The sequence below is a fragment of the Agelaius phoeniceus genome, chromosome 3 (assembly GCF_051311805.1).
Source record: "Agelaius phoeniceus isolate bAgePho1 chromosome 3, bAgePho1.hap1, whole genome shotgun sequence".
In the NCBI taxonomy this organism is placed as follows: Eukaryota; Metazoa; Chordata; class Aves; order Passeriformes; family Icteridae; genus Agelaius; species Agelaius phoeniceus.
In genome coordinates this window covers 15779079-15799872 of record NC_135267.1, presented here as the reverse complement: position 1 = coordinate 15799872, position 20794 = coordinate 15779079, and the positions used below count along the sequence as shown (strand labels likewise).

Sequence of the window (20794 nt, the reverse complement as noted above, 5' to 3'; positions counted from 1 at the left end):
TCTTTCAGCCTCTATATGCTTGAAGTAGAATACATTTTGTCATGCAAATCACGTGCACTTTTTGGAAGATTTATTTTTCAGTTCCTTCATCTGTTATATAATGATAAACTTCTCAGGACTCTATTGTCATACACTACTGAAATCTGTTTGAATTCATTTGTATTAATGTTGTTATGTACAAGATCAATGCTTATGTTTAATCTAGTTACTGGTTTTATATCCAGTGGAGAGAAATCAGATTTCTCATAGGATGACTCATCCCAACCAAAAATAGGTACTTGCAGGTCAGATGAATAAACAGCTGCAAGAGCTTGTTTCAACCTCCTGACTGTAAAGGGTGTCTGTGATGACTGAATTAGACTCAGACATGTGATTTTTACATGCCTAAAGCTCCATGAGACTACCAACTTCTCTAATATGCTGTGCTGAATAATTGGCATGTAACTATGAACTGAAGGATTAGCTCAAAGAAGAGTCCTAGGAGTCTGGAAACTGTAATTCTATTACTCTAAACCACACATCACCTTATTTGTACTGCAGTTTGTCCATTAGCTCTTCTTCTTCTGCTTGTCACCCTTCAAGGGAGAAATTTGTATTAAAGGGAGACTTGCATTACTGGGAAAGGACAGTGAAAACACTAAGCAGAAAGGGAAAAAGTAAAAGAAAGGTACAAAAGGAATTATTTTGTATCAAGTGAAAAGGAATCAGAAAGCCATGTAAACAGAGGTTTTATATAAAAAGGAACAGATCTAAATCTTGGAGATAATGTTGAAAGATAAATTCAGGCTTATTGATTGCAGTAAGGTTAGAGAGAACAGGTGAATGGAGACTGTGCTATGATCATGGAGAAGATTTTTGTGGAAGTGTTTGAGCTACCCTCAATGGATAAGCTGTAATATAAAGGTCAGAATGAACAGCAGAGGTAGAACTTCATAAGCAAGCAAAATATAAGGGCTGGTGTTTACCTCCATGTGGAGAGGAGAAAGTTATGTCATAGAGTCACAATTTCTCTGTCAGTTTTGTTAGCACACAAGGAAGAAAGAAGACATTCTAGATTCCTTTTATTCTTTTTTTCTATTTAAGCATTTTTCTGTGTTCAGCTGCTATGTTACAATTTATTATGTTGCTTAAAATTATCCTAAATTAATGATGGAGACCTTTCAGTGAAGTTATGCTACCTTGCATGTCATTTACTCTGAGTTAAATTTTCTGTTACTTTTTCTTTACACATTGCAAGAATGCTAATATGAACTAGAGCTGTAACACATATAATTTTATAAAATGTGTTTTGATGAACTAAGAACTTGTAATGTGGGTGTCATAAACTCAGTCACAGCATAAGGCAGAATTTGTTTTACACCTGGAAATCACACTGAACTCTCCTAGGGTTGTAGGTTCACCAAGTTTATGAAGCTATTTAGTGTCTTGAAAGAAAATAAGTAAGTACTGATATATTTTTTTAACTGAAGCTTATTTATTTGGTTTGTATAGACTAATAACTAATCTGTAAGAATTGTCTCCATTTAAGAAAATCAGTGTTTATTCAGCTGTATGAGTGAAGAGACCAAAACCCTGTTGAAATCAGGGACTTACCGCAGAGATCAACCCTCTGTGTGTTGCACCATATATGTCTGAGTCTTTTGCTGTGCCTGGGGTAGTCTGAAGGTGATCTGCAGTGACTTGTGCCCTTGCTGATGCACACTTCCCTTCTGGATTATACAGCAAGCTGTTGGCAGTGTGGGAGTCTTCAGGGCTGGCCTCTACAAGGAGAGGGTGGAGCCACTTCCATGGGGACCCACCACTGGCCAAAGCCCAGTAGTAATCTGAGTGTTGTTACATGGAAACAAGCTCTGTGCATGTTCACATGCCCCAAAATGAAACCATGAAACCACAAGGTACAAGAACTGGTATCCACAGGACAGCATGCAGAGAGATCAGATGGAGCCTGGGTACAGACTGTATTCAAAGAAGGAATTAAATAAAATACAGTAAAGGAGGTGGGGCCATTCTCTCTTTTTTGCACATGTACTGCTCCTTCTTTATTACTTATATTGTCCATTACAATTCTACTTTCAGAGAAGGAGATGTTTACTTTGGTTATAGAAGAAAGTCCCTAATTTTTTTTAAATGCTCATCTGCAGTTCAGGAACCAGATAACTTTTACCCATACCTAAAGCAAAGGAACTAGTAAAGAAATTTGAAAGCAAATTGAATTCCTGAAATGGAAAACTCTTGACTATTCTGATTTTTTGATGTATGAGGTCCTATGTATACTCACACACACATAGTTAACTATTCACTTAAATTATTGTATCAACTTTATTGTGAGGTGTCAGAAGGGTGATTCATTCTAATTGTGCTCACACTGACTATTCATTTTACTGCACATTCTCAAAAGATTTAATACTTTTTGAATAAGCATGTGCAACATTTGGAGTTTTTCCTTCAATTGTTTGCATCCACTGCCTTTTGACTTCAGTTCTACATAATAATACAATGTGTTTGGATGACACTGGAAAAAATACATAATGATTGTTACCTGTCTTTGAATAAACTGCAATCTGGTATGCTGGGATCCACTTCATTATCAGACTTCATTATTAGCAATAAAATATAGTACAGATAAACTTCAATTGGGTTTGACACTTCAGACTAAAGAGTTGTAAAATGTGTCTTTGGTTTTTAGTAGCTGTGAAAAAAATTGATCTCCAACTAGCAATGAAGTCATGTTTGATGACATTAGAACGTATATTTCCCATCAGACAGATTTTAATGCCTTTTTTTTATTAATGAAGTTTAAGGTAAAATTCAGAAAGGTATCTCAATGGCTTTGCAACCTAAGTATCACTGAAAGTCAATTTAACTTTATAAGTTTTCAAAAATGAACTTATGGGGAACTTGTTTCTGTCTAGTTTGCTGTAAAAAGATGTGTAATGAAACCTACTACTCTGGTCTACTCCTTTGACCAGAAAAAGAGTTAAATGAGTTTAGCACTTCCCATTGTTTAATAAACTTAAAGGTGTTTAGCTCAAAGCTTCCTGTGATCTAAGTAGGTTAAGAACAATCAAACAGAATAAAGTAACATTATTCTTGAAGCACCTTAGATGGAAAACCCCCGAAATTCATTTTCCATATCCATGACCATATGGTATGTCTTGAAAGCTACCAGGCCAGGATTACTTCTGGGAGGATGGCTTACAGTCATCTTGAAGTTGCTATAGGAGAACACATCTATCATTGGTTTTCTCTCTTTCTGAACTGAGGAGCACCAGCCTGAATTGTTCTGAAAAACAGAGGTGCAGAAATACAATCTGATGACACAGGTGATCTCTTGAGCAAGACAGACCTGAGCTGTGTTGCAAACACGGCCATTTCTTCCTACGCTGTTAAATGGGAAAGGAGAACTATTCATGCGGTAAATTGAATCAGGGTAAATTATTAATAAACTATCTTAGTTCTGTGCTTTTCTTTGTTTTATTTGGTTGTTTTTTAAAGAAGGACTTATGTCTTCCCTTTATCCCCACACACAATTTGAAGTAAAAGCTGACTGACTATTAAACCCTTCAATTTTGCTATCAGTCTTCTCTGCTTCTTCAGCTGAAATCAACTATTTTCCTGCTCCTATTCTTTCTCAGCCGGGAGATTGGTTCTCAGGTATTTTATCCCTCCCTTCTAGAAATACTACAGAATAATAAGCATCAGTCATCAACATTCTCTACATATTTTTGTAAACACATGCAGTCCCTCAATTATCTGCATGCTGAGTGGAAATTGCATAAATGCTGCCTGTATATGTCTTAGGATTTTGAAAACATTGCAGACCAAATCTTTATGTAATGTCTGTAGAACACATTCAAAACCTTGTGGATGCCATTATAAAGATTTTGCTTTGACTTTTATCTTTTTCATTCCTTCTTCCTCTGCCAACTCCCCCCAACCAAAACAAAACCACAAACAAACAAACAAACAAAATCTAAACACCACAGCATCAACAAAAAAACCCCTTTGAAATGAATAGTACTAGGCCATTCACAAATATATTATTGCAACAATTGTCTATTTCATTAGAATAAATACTAAGATAGTAGTATTAGTGGTACATACTGAGAAAGAATAGGGGTTGAACACAAAATGCTGTATGGTGCCATAGACTGCTTGTTCTTGAGGTCCCACAAATGGAGTTTTAATGAGTTGAGTTATGCATCTTTTGTTTACTTTCAAAATCAAAGTATGTCTGTTTGGTCTGTTGGGGCAAAATCCTGAATAAATATAACCTAAAATAAATGTATACTTAAAGCTATACTCTAATTAAAATCAATTTTATTTACCCAAGTTGTAGACACTTTAATTGCATAATAGCTCTAATTCTGCCAGGCGTGGCCGTGGCAGCTGCAGCACGGCATTCCTCGACAGAGATCGCCCTTTTCCCACCGGACCTCCGGGCGCCGGCTGCGCCCTATCCAGCAGGCACGGGCAGACATCTTCGGCGCGGTCTGCGCGCAGCGGTGCCCGGTCGCTGATGCTCTGATCGCATCCTCAGGGGAGAGGCTGTCTGGCAGCTCCAGCACGGCCCCGCCGCCGGTGCCGCACCGCTTTAGCGAGGCGTCTCCCCTGACCCCAGAGAGCCGAGGAGCCCGGGAGCGCGGCGGAGCTCGGCGGAGGCACCGCGGGCTGCGCAGGGCGCCGGGGCGGGAAGGAAGAGAGCAGCGCCGGGAGAGCCGGCAGCGCCGCCGCCGCCCGGATCCAGCACCGCGGACAGCGCCCGGCGAGCGGCGCGGGCAGGCGGGGCGGGCACCGAGGCACGGCGGGCACCGAGCCGCGGCCACGCGGAGGGACACGGCCACGGCCACAACACGGCGGCTGCCCGGAGATCAGCGGCGTGCACGGGCAGGGATGCCCACGCAGCGACACCGGCGGCACAGGCACGCTGAGACACGCGTGGACAAACGGGCACAGGGCACAGAGCCAGTGCGCGCTCTCCGGCATAGACACAAGCCCAGAGTCACAGAAAGCACCGAGACAGCTTTACACACACAGAGTTTCACACACACGCACACACAGTTTCACACAAAGACACACACAGAGTTACACACACAGAGTTTCGTGCACACACACACAGTTTCACACAAATACACACACACACCGTTTCATGCATACATGGACATGTGCCCGTACTCCCACACGCACAGCGCGGGCACAGCCGCACATGGTCACGCATACGCGCACAGGCACCACGGACGCCAGTCACAAACAGCTGCACGCAGACAGACACACAGACACAGGCACCCCCACAGTGACAGACGCACAGACTGTCCTTGTTCCTGCCTGGATAGAGTTAATTTTTGCCGTAGCCAGGAGGGGACATGGCCAGGACCCAGAGGGTGTTCGGCCATCACCTCAGGGAAGGGAGTCTCGTCCTTAGAGAAGGGGCTCCTTCTGGTCCAGTAAGCCGTGGTGGGGGCAGTGGGGTAACCCCGATTCTGAGCATTTGGCATGATAATCACTTGTCTCTCTCAAACACTTTTGTGATTAACATCATTGCTGATACTGTTCATTTTCTTATCTCATTGCTGTTTCCGGTAAACTGCTCTTATCCCAACCCGTGATCTTTACCTTCGATTCCTCCAATTCTGCTCTCTAGCCTGGCACGGGGAATGGGGAAAAGGGTGGGGGGAGCGAATGGCAGCGTGGTTTTAGTAGGAGCAGTAAATTAGGGAATACCAGTCCGAAACCACGACAGACACAGACACAGACACAGACAGACACAGACACACGGAGAGAGGGACAGACAGAGAGCCAGACGCCCGCGGGCCCCCGCCTGGCGACAGCCAATGGCGTGGCGAGTCTGCCCCCGGCGGTGTGCAGCCGCCAATGGGAGCGGCGGGGGCGGGGCCCGGCTGGCTCCGCCTCCCTATTTAAGGCCGCGGGTGGCCGCGGGTCGCTCAGTGGCGGGAGGAGGAGGCGCGGGGGCGAAGGCGCGCGAGCAGCGGCGCGCGGCGACCCGCGCACGTGCCCGCCCCCGCGCGGCGCGAGGGGAAGGCGGAGGCGGGGCCGGGGCAGCGCCCGCCGCGGGAGGGGCGGCGGCACCTGCGGGGCGGCCCCGGCGCGGCCACCGGCGAGCGGGCGGCCGAGGGCGCGGAGCGGCGAGCCCGGCATCCCGCGCAGCCCGCCCGGCGTGCCCGCGGCCATGGAGCAGGACAAGTACCTGCCCGAGCTGATGGCCGAGAAGGACAGCCTGGATCCCTGCTTTGTTCACGCCATGCGCCTTCTGGAAGACGGTGAGGCTCCGCTCCGCGCTCCCCCGGCCGGGGCGCTCCTCGCGGTCGGCGCTCGGCGGCCGCGGCCGATGGACACGGAGCGAAATCGGGTTTCCGGGCGGGCGGGACCCGGCCGCGCGTGGGCTCGGGGCGGCGGCGGTTCGGGGCGCTCGGAGCCGCCCGGGGCCGCGGCGAGGGACCCGTCGGGCAGCAGCCCCCGGCGGCGGCGGCGGCAGCAGCAGCGGGTGCCCCGCTCCCCGCCCGCCCGCCCGCCGTGCGCCGGCTCTGCCGCGCGCCGGCTCTGCCGCGGCTGGGTCGGCTCTGCGGGAAGCGCTCCCCTGGCTCCCGGGCTCACTTACACAAAGACAGATGCTGGCGTTTCATTACACTCGTTATATCCTGTTTTCCACGCTAAAGTAATAAGGTTTATACGGTAATACTATTATGCCGTTAATGCGGCGCTGTTATAGTCGAATGCGCGATGTCAGACATTGATTGGATATGGCTTATCAATTTCATGACAGTTTCATCCAGGACATGATGATTTCCTCTTGGTTTTGCGCGGAGATCAGAACACACTGGTTATAACATTTGGTTACTCAGTGTAATTCGCCCTGCTTTCCTTGCTTTAGTAGGAGCAGAGTTTTAGTTGGACCTAAGCTAGGGGTTCTTTAGAAAGTTTATCATTTAGTCTCTCTTTTAATAACTGCTCAATATAGTGGTTGAGTGAAGACCTCGTGGTACAGAGTTTCAACTTTTGCCAAAGTATAATCCATTAAGTTCCTCTTATACATGTTTTTATTCTTATATTCTTAATAGTCTTTTTAAAAAACCCTGTTAAACTTGGAACCTAATGTTGAAAAGAAGTGTAAAGAATGATGCATAAATCAAGATAACATATCAAGCTCTCAAATGAGATTAAAGCAAAGAAATGTAAGGTCAGGCCCTTGAGAGTCACACATTAAAACAAGCTCACATTCAGCGGTGACAAATAATTTCCCAAGTTCTGTTTATGACTTAAAGAAAATCATAACTAATTCAGATTTACCATGCTAAGCATTAAGTGTTTTTTCTCTGTCAGCACTTTTTATATTGTCTTTCCTTAATGTATGTTCTATTGATTGTGAATGAAGATATCGAGTCCAGGTTTTGTTGGAGTGCTTCTGTTTGATAGCTTTAAAATTCATACTGAATTTCAGTATGAATACAGAGCCATTTAGTACTCTTTTGTCATAGCTGCCTTGCTGCTAAAGAGGCAGCCATGCTGCTTTTTACAGTTGGTTTTTTTTCTAATAATCATATTATAAACAAAGTCCGTATTTCTTAGAGGAATATATTTTTTGAGCCTTGCAGTTCGATCTTTTCCCAGAGGGGGGAAGTATCCACTGAGAGTGTGTGTGTGTGTGTCTGGGAAAGGAGGAAAATGCAGGAAGGACAAAACCGAAAGTAGGCAAAGAAAAGTAAAAAAAAAAAAAAAGAAAATAAAATTGGTTTTTCTAGGCATCAAGTTCGTGTAGAAGTTGCATTTTGAGCAACTGTGGGATTGAGTAAATGAACAGTTTTCTCATTCCTTCTTAGCATAAGTAGGATTATACATTATTTCACTAGATTTTTTAAAAGATGAAGGTGAGTTGTCTGAGAGAATGCTAATGTCAGATTCACACCAGGTACCTGGCATTATCCTTCAAAACACCATCTGTCAAGCTTTCTAGAGATTTGTTGTACAGTCTAACATATGATGGCTGTTAAAACACTTAACCATGGTTAGAATGTTACTACTTAAGAAAATTACAATTAATGCACTGGTTGCTGCTGGGTATAAATACAAAGGAAATTTATAGAATGGGCAGAATTTTCTTTTTTGGGTGACAGAAGAAAATGGGATCCTGCAAGGATCTCTGTAGTAGTGAATAATTTTTAGGTTATGTTCATGATATAAAACATTATTTCCAGACTCTGGCTTTCTGTTCTTTAGAATGTAATGTGCAATCAGCTTCATCCATAATGATGCCAGCCAGGTGTTCTTTTTGTGGCATCCTAAGCATTTTTGATTGCCAGTACATTTTGTATCAAATGCACAAGTGTAGATTTGCTGTGGTGCTCAGAGCCTCAAGCATTCACTCTGACTTGAAGGTGCTGTGTTGTTTCATGTTGGCTGCTAAAACCTGAGGTTGAGAACAGTTGTGTTGCTGTGAGAAACCGCAGAAGGGCACACAAGCAATAAGTATTCCAGAAAAATGCTTCTGATTTGCAACAGTGGATTTACTTGTAAAGATAAGACTGCCCATTTTCCCCCAATAATTTCGTTTATTTGTTTGATTCTGTTGCATAGGTTTTTTTTTGTTCATGTGTTTTGGTGTACTTAACCAATATTAAAACCAACATATTACTTATGTTTTCAGTATGTAGGTCTGTGTCCTTCAGGTTGACCTGTGTCAGATGCATATTTCAATCAGTAGCTATTTATCCCTCACCATTAAGGGATGACTAGGACTTACTTTAGCCCTTACCTGGGTCTGGTGAAATCCCCAGAAAAGGGACATTTCCTTTGGCAGAGTATTTGCATACTTACCAAACAGCATAAAGAGAGGTGAGGAAAAAGGTACAAGTGGTGTTTAAATACAAGGTGTGGAGACAAAATCCAATTTCTTTAAAAACCACTGTGGGAATCTGTTGTGGATTCTGACAATGAACTTAAGTCTCTGAATGGCCAATTTAGTGCCTTAATCAGGAGATACTTGGTTTCCCCATGGGTCATAACCTGTTTCATGTAGAAGTAGATCCTACATGACGATTGTACTATTAGCAATTGAAAAGTCATTAGTAAGTCATCTCCTAGAAGAACTTGTGAGTGGCTGGTGATACTTGTCTCAGCCTAAGTTTTTTAAAACTTTTGCAATCTGCATTGAACATAGGCACTCTGAGAATATAATCCATTCAGTAATGAAAATTAAAAAACTTTTAATTGTAATAGGTAGTTGAACTCTAAAGAAAAGGCAATGGACTACTGGAAAGGGCTTTTCTGTATCAAGGGAACTGTTTTGTGTACTAGGCTGTTATAAGAGCTGGAAGAGTGTCCCTGTTTCATGTATAGCTTTAAACTATTTTACTCTATACTGGTTAACAGTAGTTATTTTCTCAGGTGGGATTGTTCTGCTTTTAGTCAGGAGATGTCCTGATAAATGTATGAGGTCAAGTAATGCTTGGTTAGATAAAAAAAATGTCAAAAGTGAAGAGCATGTTCTTGAGCAGTACCTGTTTTACCCAGCTTGTGCTTGTACTGCAGCACACTCCAGAGCTCCAGAGAGAATGGAGAGCCTCTCTGTTCTAGTGCTGCTCCCTTCCATGAAAGCTACCAGCTCCTTATATGTGTTACTTCAGCATGTTTGTAAATATTTATTACTTTCTGTAAGATGTCCGTGGTTATAAATACAAAAATAAGTGTGTCACTTTAGCTGTGGAGGGCTGGATGACATAGAAAGATACAACCAGTTGGATAGTTCAAAACTGGTTTTATATCAGCATTCCATTTAATAGGCTGAAATGTCAGCTAATTGTCTGTGTACTTTCTGGGGTCAAGCAAATTATATATATATGTATGTGTATATATATATGTGTGTGTGTGTATGTCTTTATTTATATGTGTGCAGCTTCGGAATATCTTGCTTAGTGTTTTCTTACCAGCTCTGTGTTTTGTAATATAAACATAAAAGAAAAAGACCTATTGGAAAGAGCTGGCCAAAGTAAGATCATCTCTCCCCATGGAAATATCAGCATTACTAGGGTAATGATGTAGCTAATTTCTCTCTTTTATAATGACAGTGCAATTGACCTCAGAATTTCAGCTGGCATTCTGAAGGCAATGAGAATCAGACCTTGAGTTAAGTCCCTAGATCATTCCATGTGGCATAGCAGAGTTTGTTAAACCTCCAAGTTGTGTAAATTAGGCTCATATAGCTCAGCTATCATCCACATACAGGCTTCTTGTAGGATAGGACATGATTATTCAAAACATTAGTCTTTACACTGAGCATTAATTAATAGGGTCTCTCATACAAGCCTGCAGTAGTAGTTCTAGCGAGTAGAAAACTGTTGACATAATGCAAGTTTATTTTGTCTTATATTCAGGATTTCATCTAATACATTGTCATATGTAGGTTTGGGATTTCTTTGGACTGTTGGAGACTGATTTTTCTTTTCATATAGGAATGCAACTTTAGTTCATAAGTTTGTGTTTCTGTTAAAAACCTGGGATAATAATATGGTTGTTGTATGAAAATTATTTGTCTTGGAAATACAGAATGTGATAATCATATCCTTAACCCTAGATGTGAAAGGCTGTTGATCAAGCCTATGACTTAATAAAACCAGGTCTCTGATATTTTTTAATTTTTATCATTTTTTTCATTGAAAACTACTTGTGAAAATATGCTTGCAAATTTATGAGTTCACTTGTCTCAACAAGCCTTTCAACTAAAATAAGATTAATGTAAATTCATACAATAATACTAATCTGTGAGTGGTCACTGTTCTGCTTATTGTTTATTTTATTCCTGATGTTTACATCAGGTGAGAAGAAATCTGTATTCACAAAATAGCTGGTATTAATCATTGTTTGCTTTGCTGTCTCAAGAAATGCACTGTAAATTCCCAGTAGATTGACTCAGGAAACATGCTAATATTCAGAGCGTGTATTTTAGGTACCTTGGTTTCATTAGAAACTAGATTTGTATTGATCATTTGGAGCCTTTTCAATAGAAAGTGCAAACTCTAGATGAATACAAGATACTTAGGATTTTTATAAAGTAGTGATGTGCTAGGCATTATGGACTTGGTTCAAAGCTGACTAAAGTTAATGGGAATCTTTCTGTTGCCATTAGTGGGCTATCAGGCAGTCCTTGTAGTACAAATATGATCTGTTGACTGGTATAGCCAATAGGACATGCTTTTGCCTTGCAGAATGTAATGCAGATGAATCCCAAGTGATAACCAGATTTATGGAAAACAAAATATTATAAAATGTTAGAATGAGTATAACAAAGCAAATGTTAGGTTTATCTTGACCCCAGCTTCTTAGTCTTAAAAGGCATTCTTGCTTCAGAGGAGAGAAAAAAGAAATGATAGATGTGATTTAAAAAATAAAAATAACAAAATTCTTTCAGACATCTGAAGCCACTTAGGACTATTTGATCTGTGATCTTAGAAAACATGTACTTTGAAACACAGTAAATTGTTTTGCAAAGAGGCAACAATATGAGTGCAGTAATTGAAGTTTAGATTCTGATTTAAACTCTGGTTTAAAATAAAAGGTGTTTTTCTCTTTAAATAGTGCTGTTTGAATCAGTGGGGCTGCTAAAGGTGCAATTTAGTGCAAATATCAGAATTTAGTACTAACTGTTGAAGGGAAGGTCAAAGGTATTTGCTGAGGTTTATCTGGATGCCCAGAGCCTCATCAACAAAGTGCTAGTTTTTTGGCAATGTGAATGTTTTCCTTGAAGAAGAATATTTTTCACTTGTCCTGGGAATTTTTTTAGTAAATTTATGTCATATTTAGTCTCCTTGGTGTGTACATTCAGAGTGTAACTGCTCTAACTGTCCAGCTCTCTTCCTCTATACCTTGAAGTAAGCATTTTAAAATTCAAGATTTTGGAGACTTGTTAATATTTGCGGTTAGTACCAAGAGAAGGCAGAATACCTGGACAGCTGAGTAGAACATTCCTGTCAACTGCTGACTTCCTAAGCCCTGGACACCTGTGTAATGTGTAGAATAGAGTGGCCATTCCTAACCAGGAGGTGGCATGATTGGGCTCCACATGCCAAAATAGAGCTTCATATCCTGGCACCTTCTGGGAGAGGGCTAGTCAGGGCCAACAGATACATCCAATTCTTCTTCACTGGATGTATGCTTTTCTCATTTAGGCAATATGCAGACAGCACATACTGACAGCAAGATATGCTGGAGCATGCTGGGCTATTTAGTAGTCTATAAAACCTGATATGATCAGCAGTGATCTGTGCATGAGTCTTCCAATAAAGGCTAAAACATCATCCTAACCCACCAGAGCAGTGCCATGAGAGTGAAACAGTTCCTCCATGACACAAGGACACAGGATTCAGGCTTGAACTATGAGAGGTCTCAGACCTTACTTTAGAAGACATAAATGTCACTGCTGTTTGGTAGTTCTTCTCCAAGGTTTATTAAAATGGGAATATGTTTAACCTTTCTGTGCCTTGTAGCTGTACTGTAGGCCACACAAGCTGCTTTTATGAAATAATTGTTTTCTGGATTGGCAGGGTCGCTGCAGTCACCTGGTGCCTCAGTTCTGGGTTAGAATGCCTTTTCAAAAATAAGCTGTTTTAACTGTTTCAATTAAATCTCTTTTCTCCAACAAACTGCTGAATGTGGAGGAAAATTCAGTGTTGTCACAGCTAATCTTAGAATATACAACTGTCTTTAAAATATTTTGAGATTAAATAGTAGGAGGAGTGTTTTCAGCAGGGATTTGAGGTGTTAAGAAAGCATACACAACAGAAAAAAAAAATCAGTTTTGCAGGTGGACTCTGCTAAGCATTGTGAAGGTATGCATTCATCTTTTCTTCACCCTGAATTTTTCAGTCCTTGGATGGGTATCAGTGCACTACATCAGAATAAGCAAGGAAGCAGATAGTTTTAAAAATCAAGTGTGTCAAGTATAGAACTTTACTGATGCTGCAGTTTAATCTTTGGCTGTATAAGCAAATAAAATTGTGCAGTCTGACCAGAAAAATGGAAAACCTTAAAGCTCGTGTAAAGATCTGATGTGCATAGTACATGGAGTGTTGGCTTGTACTACATATCTTCAGTGAATACATTCTAAAACTCCCATCTGTAAGATATAGACTGATGCTGAATTTCATTCTAATCTTTGAGATCTCGATGTGAAAAGACCTTCATAAGAAATGTGTAGTATTCTTATTACTTTGGGTACAAAATTACTCTTTTTAAAATTTGCAAGCAGAAATAATCCTGCTTATTACAGTCCTCTGTAAATCCTGTCATATTTTAATTAGAATCCTGCTGGAAATGAGTACAGCTATTTCCTTATCCTAAAAAGGGCTGAAACTAATAAAAACTAGAAGAATTATTTAAGACTTCCAGCAGATTAAAAACCTCCAACTCCCCCACCCCCCTCAAAAAAAAAATTCTGAAATAATGTATGCCTGTTCCTGATTCCACAACCTTTGCTGTTGATAGGGAATTTTTTAGTTTGAATACTGAAAAAATTATCAAGTGAAACTTCTAATAATGCTAATATGGCAATTTTGAAGATCATCCATGCTTAATTAAGATGGTATAGAGTTTTGAGGGTCATATATGGCTGCATATGATATAACCAAAGACATCTTAAAATCGTCAAATGCTCTGCTTGCACTGGGCGTTCCTGTTTATTGTCCTTGGGTTAGCATGATGCAGGGCAGGTCACTGCTGTTCTGGAATTTCTCTGCACCTGCTGAAGTGCTCATCAGTTATTCTAGCATCTATCCCTTGATGTAAGGGTTACACTGACAGATGTAGAAAAAAGTCAAAAGCTTTTGATTCATATAATAGTTCAAATTCTGGCAATCAATATAACTGTTGGAAAAAATAATACTATGTGCTAGTCTGTAGATTTATCAAAACATGCATTCCTCTTTGCTCTGCTTTAGATCTGGAACAGAATGTGTATTTGTTTTATAGTTAGAAGCATTTTGGCTTTGCTAACTAGTAAAGGCAGGTGTGTGTCTTCAGCAAAAGCAAAAGTAGGGGTCACAGCCCCTGACTCATAATCAGTCAACTTCCAAAGAGCAGCACCGCAAATCAAGGAAAAACAGTTTTCCTAAGAGGTATGAGCACTGGAGAAAGAAAACAAATCCTGTAGTTCAATGTTCCCTGGGATGTAAGTGTATGTTTCAAAGCTCTTTCAAATACTTGAAGTTAGAGAGCTTGTCATCAAATCAGGGACTGTGTGCGTGTTTTAAAATGGCTTTTCAGTATTAAAAAATTGAGTTAACTTACCTCTCCCAGTGCACATTTTTGTCTCCATGTTTCTGCTAATGTAGGCTCATATTGCTGATTTTTCTAAATATTTCTAAGCAAACTTGTTTGTTGCATTTTGTCTTTTTTGAGATTGTGGAAAGAACATTTTGGTATTGTTAGGAGCTGCTCTGAGGTCAGAATGTGAGCTCTAGCTGGGGAAAGAGTGAGACATTGTTCTTCCTAAATACTTAGAACTACACTGATTTGCTGTGGCTATGGAGCTGTTCCCTTGACTTTCCCATTTTAACTTAACCTGATTTTTCTCCAGTTCTTCTGAAAGGAGCAGCACCAAATTTAAGTGACTTACTGTCTCTTATTTTGTTGTTTGAAGGGCAGACCAAGGACTGATGAAATAAATTCCAGGAGACCTTTCTCCTTCCGGTCTTCAGATAGCTGTTCAACATGAAAATGCAGAGTTAGTTTTGGTAAATGATGCTTATTATCCTGGTGTCTCCATAGGGCTGTAGAACTATCTAATTAGCTTTTACATTTGCACAGGTACAAATGTGCAATTATTTCACTTATACGTGTATGCAAGGTGGTAGGATTTAACTCATTGTAAAATTTGAAATAACATCCTCCTCATACTTGTAGATCCAAGTAAATGAATGAATTATATCAATTTATTTGTGCTCAAAAGCTATTGGTGGGTAATCTGCCACACCCAGTTCTTATATTGCATGGACTCCTTTTCCTGATAATACACTCCTATTTAAAAAGATCATTCTGTCTTTGTGAATACAATATTGCAGAATGCCCTGATTCTCTGATTTTTTAGGGGGTGTCCAGATGCTGTTGCTGCTGTTAGAGGAGTGGTTGGTTTGTTCTTTACTTGCTGCAAATGGTTCACTGTGAACACCAACAGATCAGGTTATGCATAAGTCTGTGAAGAAGGTTTTTGCTCATCAGTGTCAAAGGGGTCCAAGGTCAGCAGTGAATGTGGGAAAACAGTTGTTCATGTTACCTATTTTGTTGCTCTTCTTTTTCTGAAGACTAAACTGGGAGGTAACCTGGCAATACAGTAGTTTATGTTGAGTTGTGCATGACAAAAAGATGTTCGTGCAGTACCAGCTTGCTAGAATGCACAAACCATCTGTTCAGCACAAAAAGTCTCATGCTGCTCCAAAGTGTGTGAATAATCTGGAATGATATGTCAGATGCAAGGGGGAAGAGAGGACTAAGTTTTTGCTAGAAATATTTTGATATAATGCCTTTTTTAAGGAATGTTTGTACTGTAAGCTTTCCAAGTGCTTCTTGTGGTGGAAGTGGGAGATGTTTTCAGCATAAAGTGGAAATGGAGCAGCTTGGTTTTGACACAAAGCAGGAACTTGATGTGATTCTGCATCCATCTAAACACTTAAGCTGTCCTGATTTGGAGGCAAATAGAAAATAATTAGAAGCTGCAATGAATTGTAAATATTACTAACATGGAAGATCTCAGTTGCTGTTTAGTATAAAACTGGGAGAATCACTGTAACATAGATTGTTGTGTTTATTTACTGGATAATTTAACCCATATGTAGAGATGGCAGACACCTAGGGAGTCCCTCTGAAGGCATGCAATACAACAGTATCAAACTGTAATTCTAAATAGAAGCTTTTATGTAATTCTTAACAGAAGCTTTTCAGAAAGAATTGATTTAGTGTAATTTTTTTAAATAGACCAACAGCATTTTCAGATGCTTATTATACTACTTTTATCTATCTGTTTTATCTGAATAAAACTTAACTAAAAGGTTCCTGAAGTCCTCACTTAATGTTCAGTATTTTGTGTTTGATGGATGTGTGAATGAGAGGAACTAAATTAGGGATTTGGGGCAAGGTTTCTCTTTTTGCTACTCGATTGAAAAAAACACATTTTTTCAGTGCATTCCAAAAATACATTCTTGACTCCTAATTCTATTGCACAGGTGGCTTCTGGGATTTCTGCCAACAGGTACAGACAGAGGACAACATCAAAACCTTTCCCAAAGCTTAAAAAAATAGTATTAAGAGCTTTATCCTATCCTTACATTGGAAAATTGTTTTATTATGGTTTATAACTTAAAAAGTTTTGCTAAGTAACACAATACTGGTTAGTAAAAGCAAGTTCTCTGAACTCTGAATCTGTGGAGAGGATCTGCATTGTATTGCTTCTGCCTTCAGCTTCACTTTGTGCATGCTGCTGGTATTGCTATCAAATTGATTTTAAGTTTTGAATGACTAAAGTGTTTTTGAGCTGATCACTTGCCAAGACATGAAGTTTTAGCACCATCTTTGTTCATTAATTCAGTATTGGAGGGTATAATTTCAATCTTTACAAATTTCTGTGTGGCCCTGTGTTTGTCCTAGGAGCTTTCAGTCCAGGCAGCAACTCACTATCCATTTCTTTCCATTGGATAAGTGAGTGAATTAAAGTAAAACTGTCTCATAACCTGTGAGACATCTCTATTGCCTATAGTAGTCTATAGGGTGCTTTTTCATCTGGCTGACAACAGGCCCTCAGGAATTTTGTCCCTCATTTGAATACTGAGTAGTATAAAGGCCATAAGCTTGTGACCTCTGAATTCTATAACTTCCCCATCTCTCATGATTTAAATGCTTATAGCCTGAGGTGCATGGACTGGGAAGGGATGTTTGGTCCAGAGGCAAGTCTCAGTACTGCTGAGATAATGATCTTACTGTAAGAGTTATTCTGAAAGAAAAATAGTACCATTTTACAGTACCAATTTATTGGAGACCTTTAAAAAGGAGTTTTCAGATGCCAGCTAATCTCAGCTATCATAACATTATTGCTATCACTAAGAAAAATACTTGACAACTGCAGGGGAGAAAAAGTCAAGTCTTTGATGTCCATTTGTGTTCATTTCTAAAGGGATATCTTTTAGCTATTTACTGCAACTTGACAAACAACCAGTCATTAGAAAACATGGGTATTGATGTTCAGAGTTAATTTTGAGATTGTTCTCATGTGTCTGAATTGAGGTATTATTCATGTTGAAGCCTATTATTTCTGTGTGGAACTTTAGAAGTAATCCTGTGGTGTTGGTAAATTGCACAAACATCAGACTGAGGGATGTTGCAGCACGTGCCTTTTTGAGAAAATCTGGGAAGACATGTTTGAGGAATAATTACTGCTAGTAAAGAAAAGTTTTCTTTAGAGGCTGAAATACATCATTTCTTTGGTTGTTGGTATTGCTTCATTTGAAGTGCTTGAATATCCCATGCCCACTGACCATCTTTTCTGGGTGCCATCTATTCCATGGTTCCTCACTCAATGGTCCTGTTGGGTACAAATGCCCTCTAGTGCTTTTTCCCCAGGAACTGGATGTATGGAAGCTTGTTCCTCAAGCTACATAGTGGACCTGGGGGAGGGGGAAGGGAAGTCATAGCATCTCCTACTTTATATCTACAGGTGCATAATAAGTCTCAGTCTTTTGCACCCTGTAGTGAGGATCTTGCACCTGGAAGTTTGTAATTAATTTTACTTTCTTTTTATTGTTCTTTTTCATAATTCTTTTGTTTTCCCTTTTGTGAATTGTCCTATGTCATGTGATGCCACTGTCTTACTTGGATTACAAGCTATAGGAGGTAGGTCTGAAGTGCTGTGTCAGTATATGGTGGTAGTACAGGTGGTAGTAAGTTTGTCAGGAAACTTATCACTGCAAAACACAGTTGCCCATAAATGCCATCCTCAAGCCTTGGATTCTGTCCTGGAGATGCCTCCTACCCAAGTGTCACCATTCATATTATCTGCTCGTTCAAAGTTTCAGTTCAGTTGGTCTCTTGCCTGTGGAGATATCCATGAGTGAGCTTTCCACTGCCATCTTTAATAGGTTTATTTGCTTTGGTAACCCTTGGTCTTTTCCAGTTAAGTATTGAACCTATGATTTCTCCATCCTTTCTCTCAGTTAATTTATTTAGAAATTCTTGATTTCTCTTCAAATGTACCAACCAAACATCCATGCATCCTGGTCTAGATAGGAAGGCCTTCCTGCCCAACAGAATCTAGACTGCACTGTTCTTTGTTTTGCAAAATAATCCAGTTGGTCTTAAATATACCTCTTAGAACAACCATGACATCTTCTAGGCATTTCTTAAATAACAAGCTGCTTCTGCCCCCTTCTGATTTTGTTCTAGTTTTTGTGTACCCACACATGCTGTTCTGATTTCAACAGATGTCAAACACATTAAGTTGTAAAACGTGTATCTTATTCATTCTTTTCATCATTTGTCTTTCCTATGTTTCCAGGCATGAGGTAATGGTAACCACCTGCATGCCTATCAAAAGCACTTTTTAAAAACCAGCATCCTGTGTTTTTTCAGGTTAAACACACACTGATATATTTTAATTATTAATTTACATGATTGCAGCAAAGAAAACTGATAATAGATTGGAAGGACAGTAGGAAATGAAGGGAGAATGCTGGGCTGGATATTATTAGTTTGTTTTTTAGAAAACAAAAATCTTTGAGCAGAGGAAACCAGCATATGTCTAAGGCACCAGAGTTTAGTTGAATGAATTCCCTGAAGAGCAAGTAAGTCCATGTGAATTGAATTGTGTGAATGAGCACTATTTAAAGGAAAAAATCTACAGAACTTCAAACCTCTTGATTGGTCATTGCCTGAGTTATCATTAAATAGCTATTAAAAGTTGGGATAATAGAGGAGACAATATGACTGAGATAGACAAGCTAGAGAATTAAGCTTGAAGTAACTGGAAAGGAAGCTGGTGTAAGAGTACAAACATGAAGGAAGTATTCCAGCATGTAGCTGGAATAAATAACAAGAGAAAAAGTGAGAACAGGTGAGAAAGTTGAGGGATCCTCATACGGCCATTTGCAATCATAAAAGGCTGCAAAAGATTTTGTAGCAGCAAAGTCTAAGGACAAAACCAGGGTTTCAGTAAGATCACAGAAGCAAGAAGGTGGTTTCATGTGTATTGTAGTACAATGCTTTGGAAGCTACAAGAAGGAAGGGACCCACAGTGGAGCAGTTTGTAAGAACTGGAGCCTGTGGGAAGAGCTCATTTTAGGAAAGGTCATGGAGGGCTGTCTTTCATGAGAAGGACTCCATGCTGGAACAGGGGAGGTGTGTGAGGAGTCCTTCCCCTGAAGAGGAAGAAGTGACAGTCACAGCCTCCTGCTTTGGCCTTGGGCTCCCAGAGCTCAACCTGTGGCTCCCACTGCAGCTGCTCACTGAGATACTGGCACTGAATGGATCCCTCCACAAAAATTAAGACTGGGAGGAAGGAAGGGGTTGGAAGGGGAAGATGATTTTAAGGTTTGGTTTTATTTCTCATTATTCTTCTCTGATATAATTGATAATAAATTCAGTTAATTTCCCCAAGTCAGGTCTCTTTTGCTGGTGTCAATAAATAATGATAGAATCCCTCCTTTTTCTTATCTCAACCTAGGAGCCATTTGCTGCATTTTTCTCTCCCCTGTCCAGCTGAGGAGGGCAGTAATAGAACAGCATTGGTAGTCAATCCAGCACATCTCATCCATTTCAGTCCAGTAGTCTGCATTCATCTAGAAGCCTCCTTTGAAATGTTTTATTTTGTTAGCACTTGATTTCCTGCATTGTAATTTCTTCTAATCTTCAGTAGCTTTGTTGGTCATTTTAACGTATTTTTTTGAAACTCTCTTTTTTAATGCATTATCTGGTCTTACCTTGAAATGCTTTTTTGTTTAAGTAGAAAAAAGTTTTCATCAGTGTGTTTATATCAGCTACAGGCTGTCTGGTTACCATGGTTGGTGTAGGATATATACTGCTTTCTATTATCTTGAGAGCAAGGCTACATACAATGTTATATTGATTCACTGTTGTTGGGGAACCAAGAATTAGCAAGTGAGCAAAGTAAGCAAAACACAAGCAGAACATAAACCTTTTGGAATAATAAGGGAATATGAAAGATTTACAGACAACATACTTGCTCAGAGAATAAGCAGATTAAAATGGGATACCTACTAATAAAATTTTGCTATTGCAGTACTGTAAAGTTGTTTCTTTTTAACAAGAGTGTGCAGAAATGCTGGGCAGCTGAGTTTGGGACTTTGTAAGCATCACAGGAACAAAGTGAGTGGAATGAGATGACAGAAATGGTGATGCTGTTCTGAGACAGCATCTTGAGGATTAAATTCCAAGAGACTTGTGCACCGCTGTGTGCACTCTAAAGAGGGTGTTCCTTACTTATGGACTACTGCAAGTCTTCTGACCAAATAAAGCATTATTGGCTCTAACATGCCATTTAGGACTCTCATACTAATCTAGGTGGATGGATACAGAAAGGCAGTGGTGTAAGCTTTACCAAGAACACAAACACGGAGTGGCTGCGCCTGGTTTTTCTTGCTCAGATAAACTGTGCTGCAGAATTGAGTGCCCCAGTTTGCTGACTACACATTGTGGATGCCTGCTTTGTGGGATCTCTGCTGTCCTCCAGCATATAATTTTCTGCTAAGAATGAGATCATTAGAATTAGAATGAGATAATTTTCTGCTAA

The 20794-nt window shown here is 40.2% G+C and overlaps 2 protein-coding genes across 10 annotated transcripts in view; one reads left to right on the top strand and one right to left on the bottom strand.

Annotated features, from left to right (window-relative positions):
- Positions 1 to 1121: 1121 nt before the first annotated feature.
- Positions 1122 to 5029, bottom strand: LOC143693505 (uncharacterized). The gene is made up of 2 exons (XM_077174776.1): positions 4329 to 5029; positions 1122 to 3283 (listed from the first exon to the last, which is right to left on the bottom strand). The coding sequence occupies exon 1, from the start codon at positions 4984 to 4986 to the stop codon at positions 4537 to 4539; it is 450 nt and encodes a 149-aa protein (XP_077030891.1). The 5' UTR covers positions 4987 to 5029; the 3' UTR covers positions 1122 to 3283; positions 4329 to 4536.
- Positions 5030 to 5924: 895 nt separating this feature from the next.
- The window catches only part of KHDRBS2 (KH RNA binding domain containing, signal transduction associated 2), a 340503-nt gene continuing 325633 nt past the window's right edge, over positions 5925 to 20794 (top strand). For 8 of the 9 annotated variants that reach the window (XR_013181236.1, XR_013181235.1, XR_013181233.1 and 5 more), the window contains exon 1: positions 5925 to 6278. Coding sequence is in view for 1 of the 9 variants with exons in the window: in XM_054629453.2 (XP_054485428.1) it covers positions 6188 to 6278 (91 nt within the window). In the remaining 8 variants the exon portion in view is untranslated. The remainder of the gene's footprint in view (positions 6279 to 20794) is intronic. The other variant, XM_054629453.2, reaches the window with a different exon arrangement.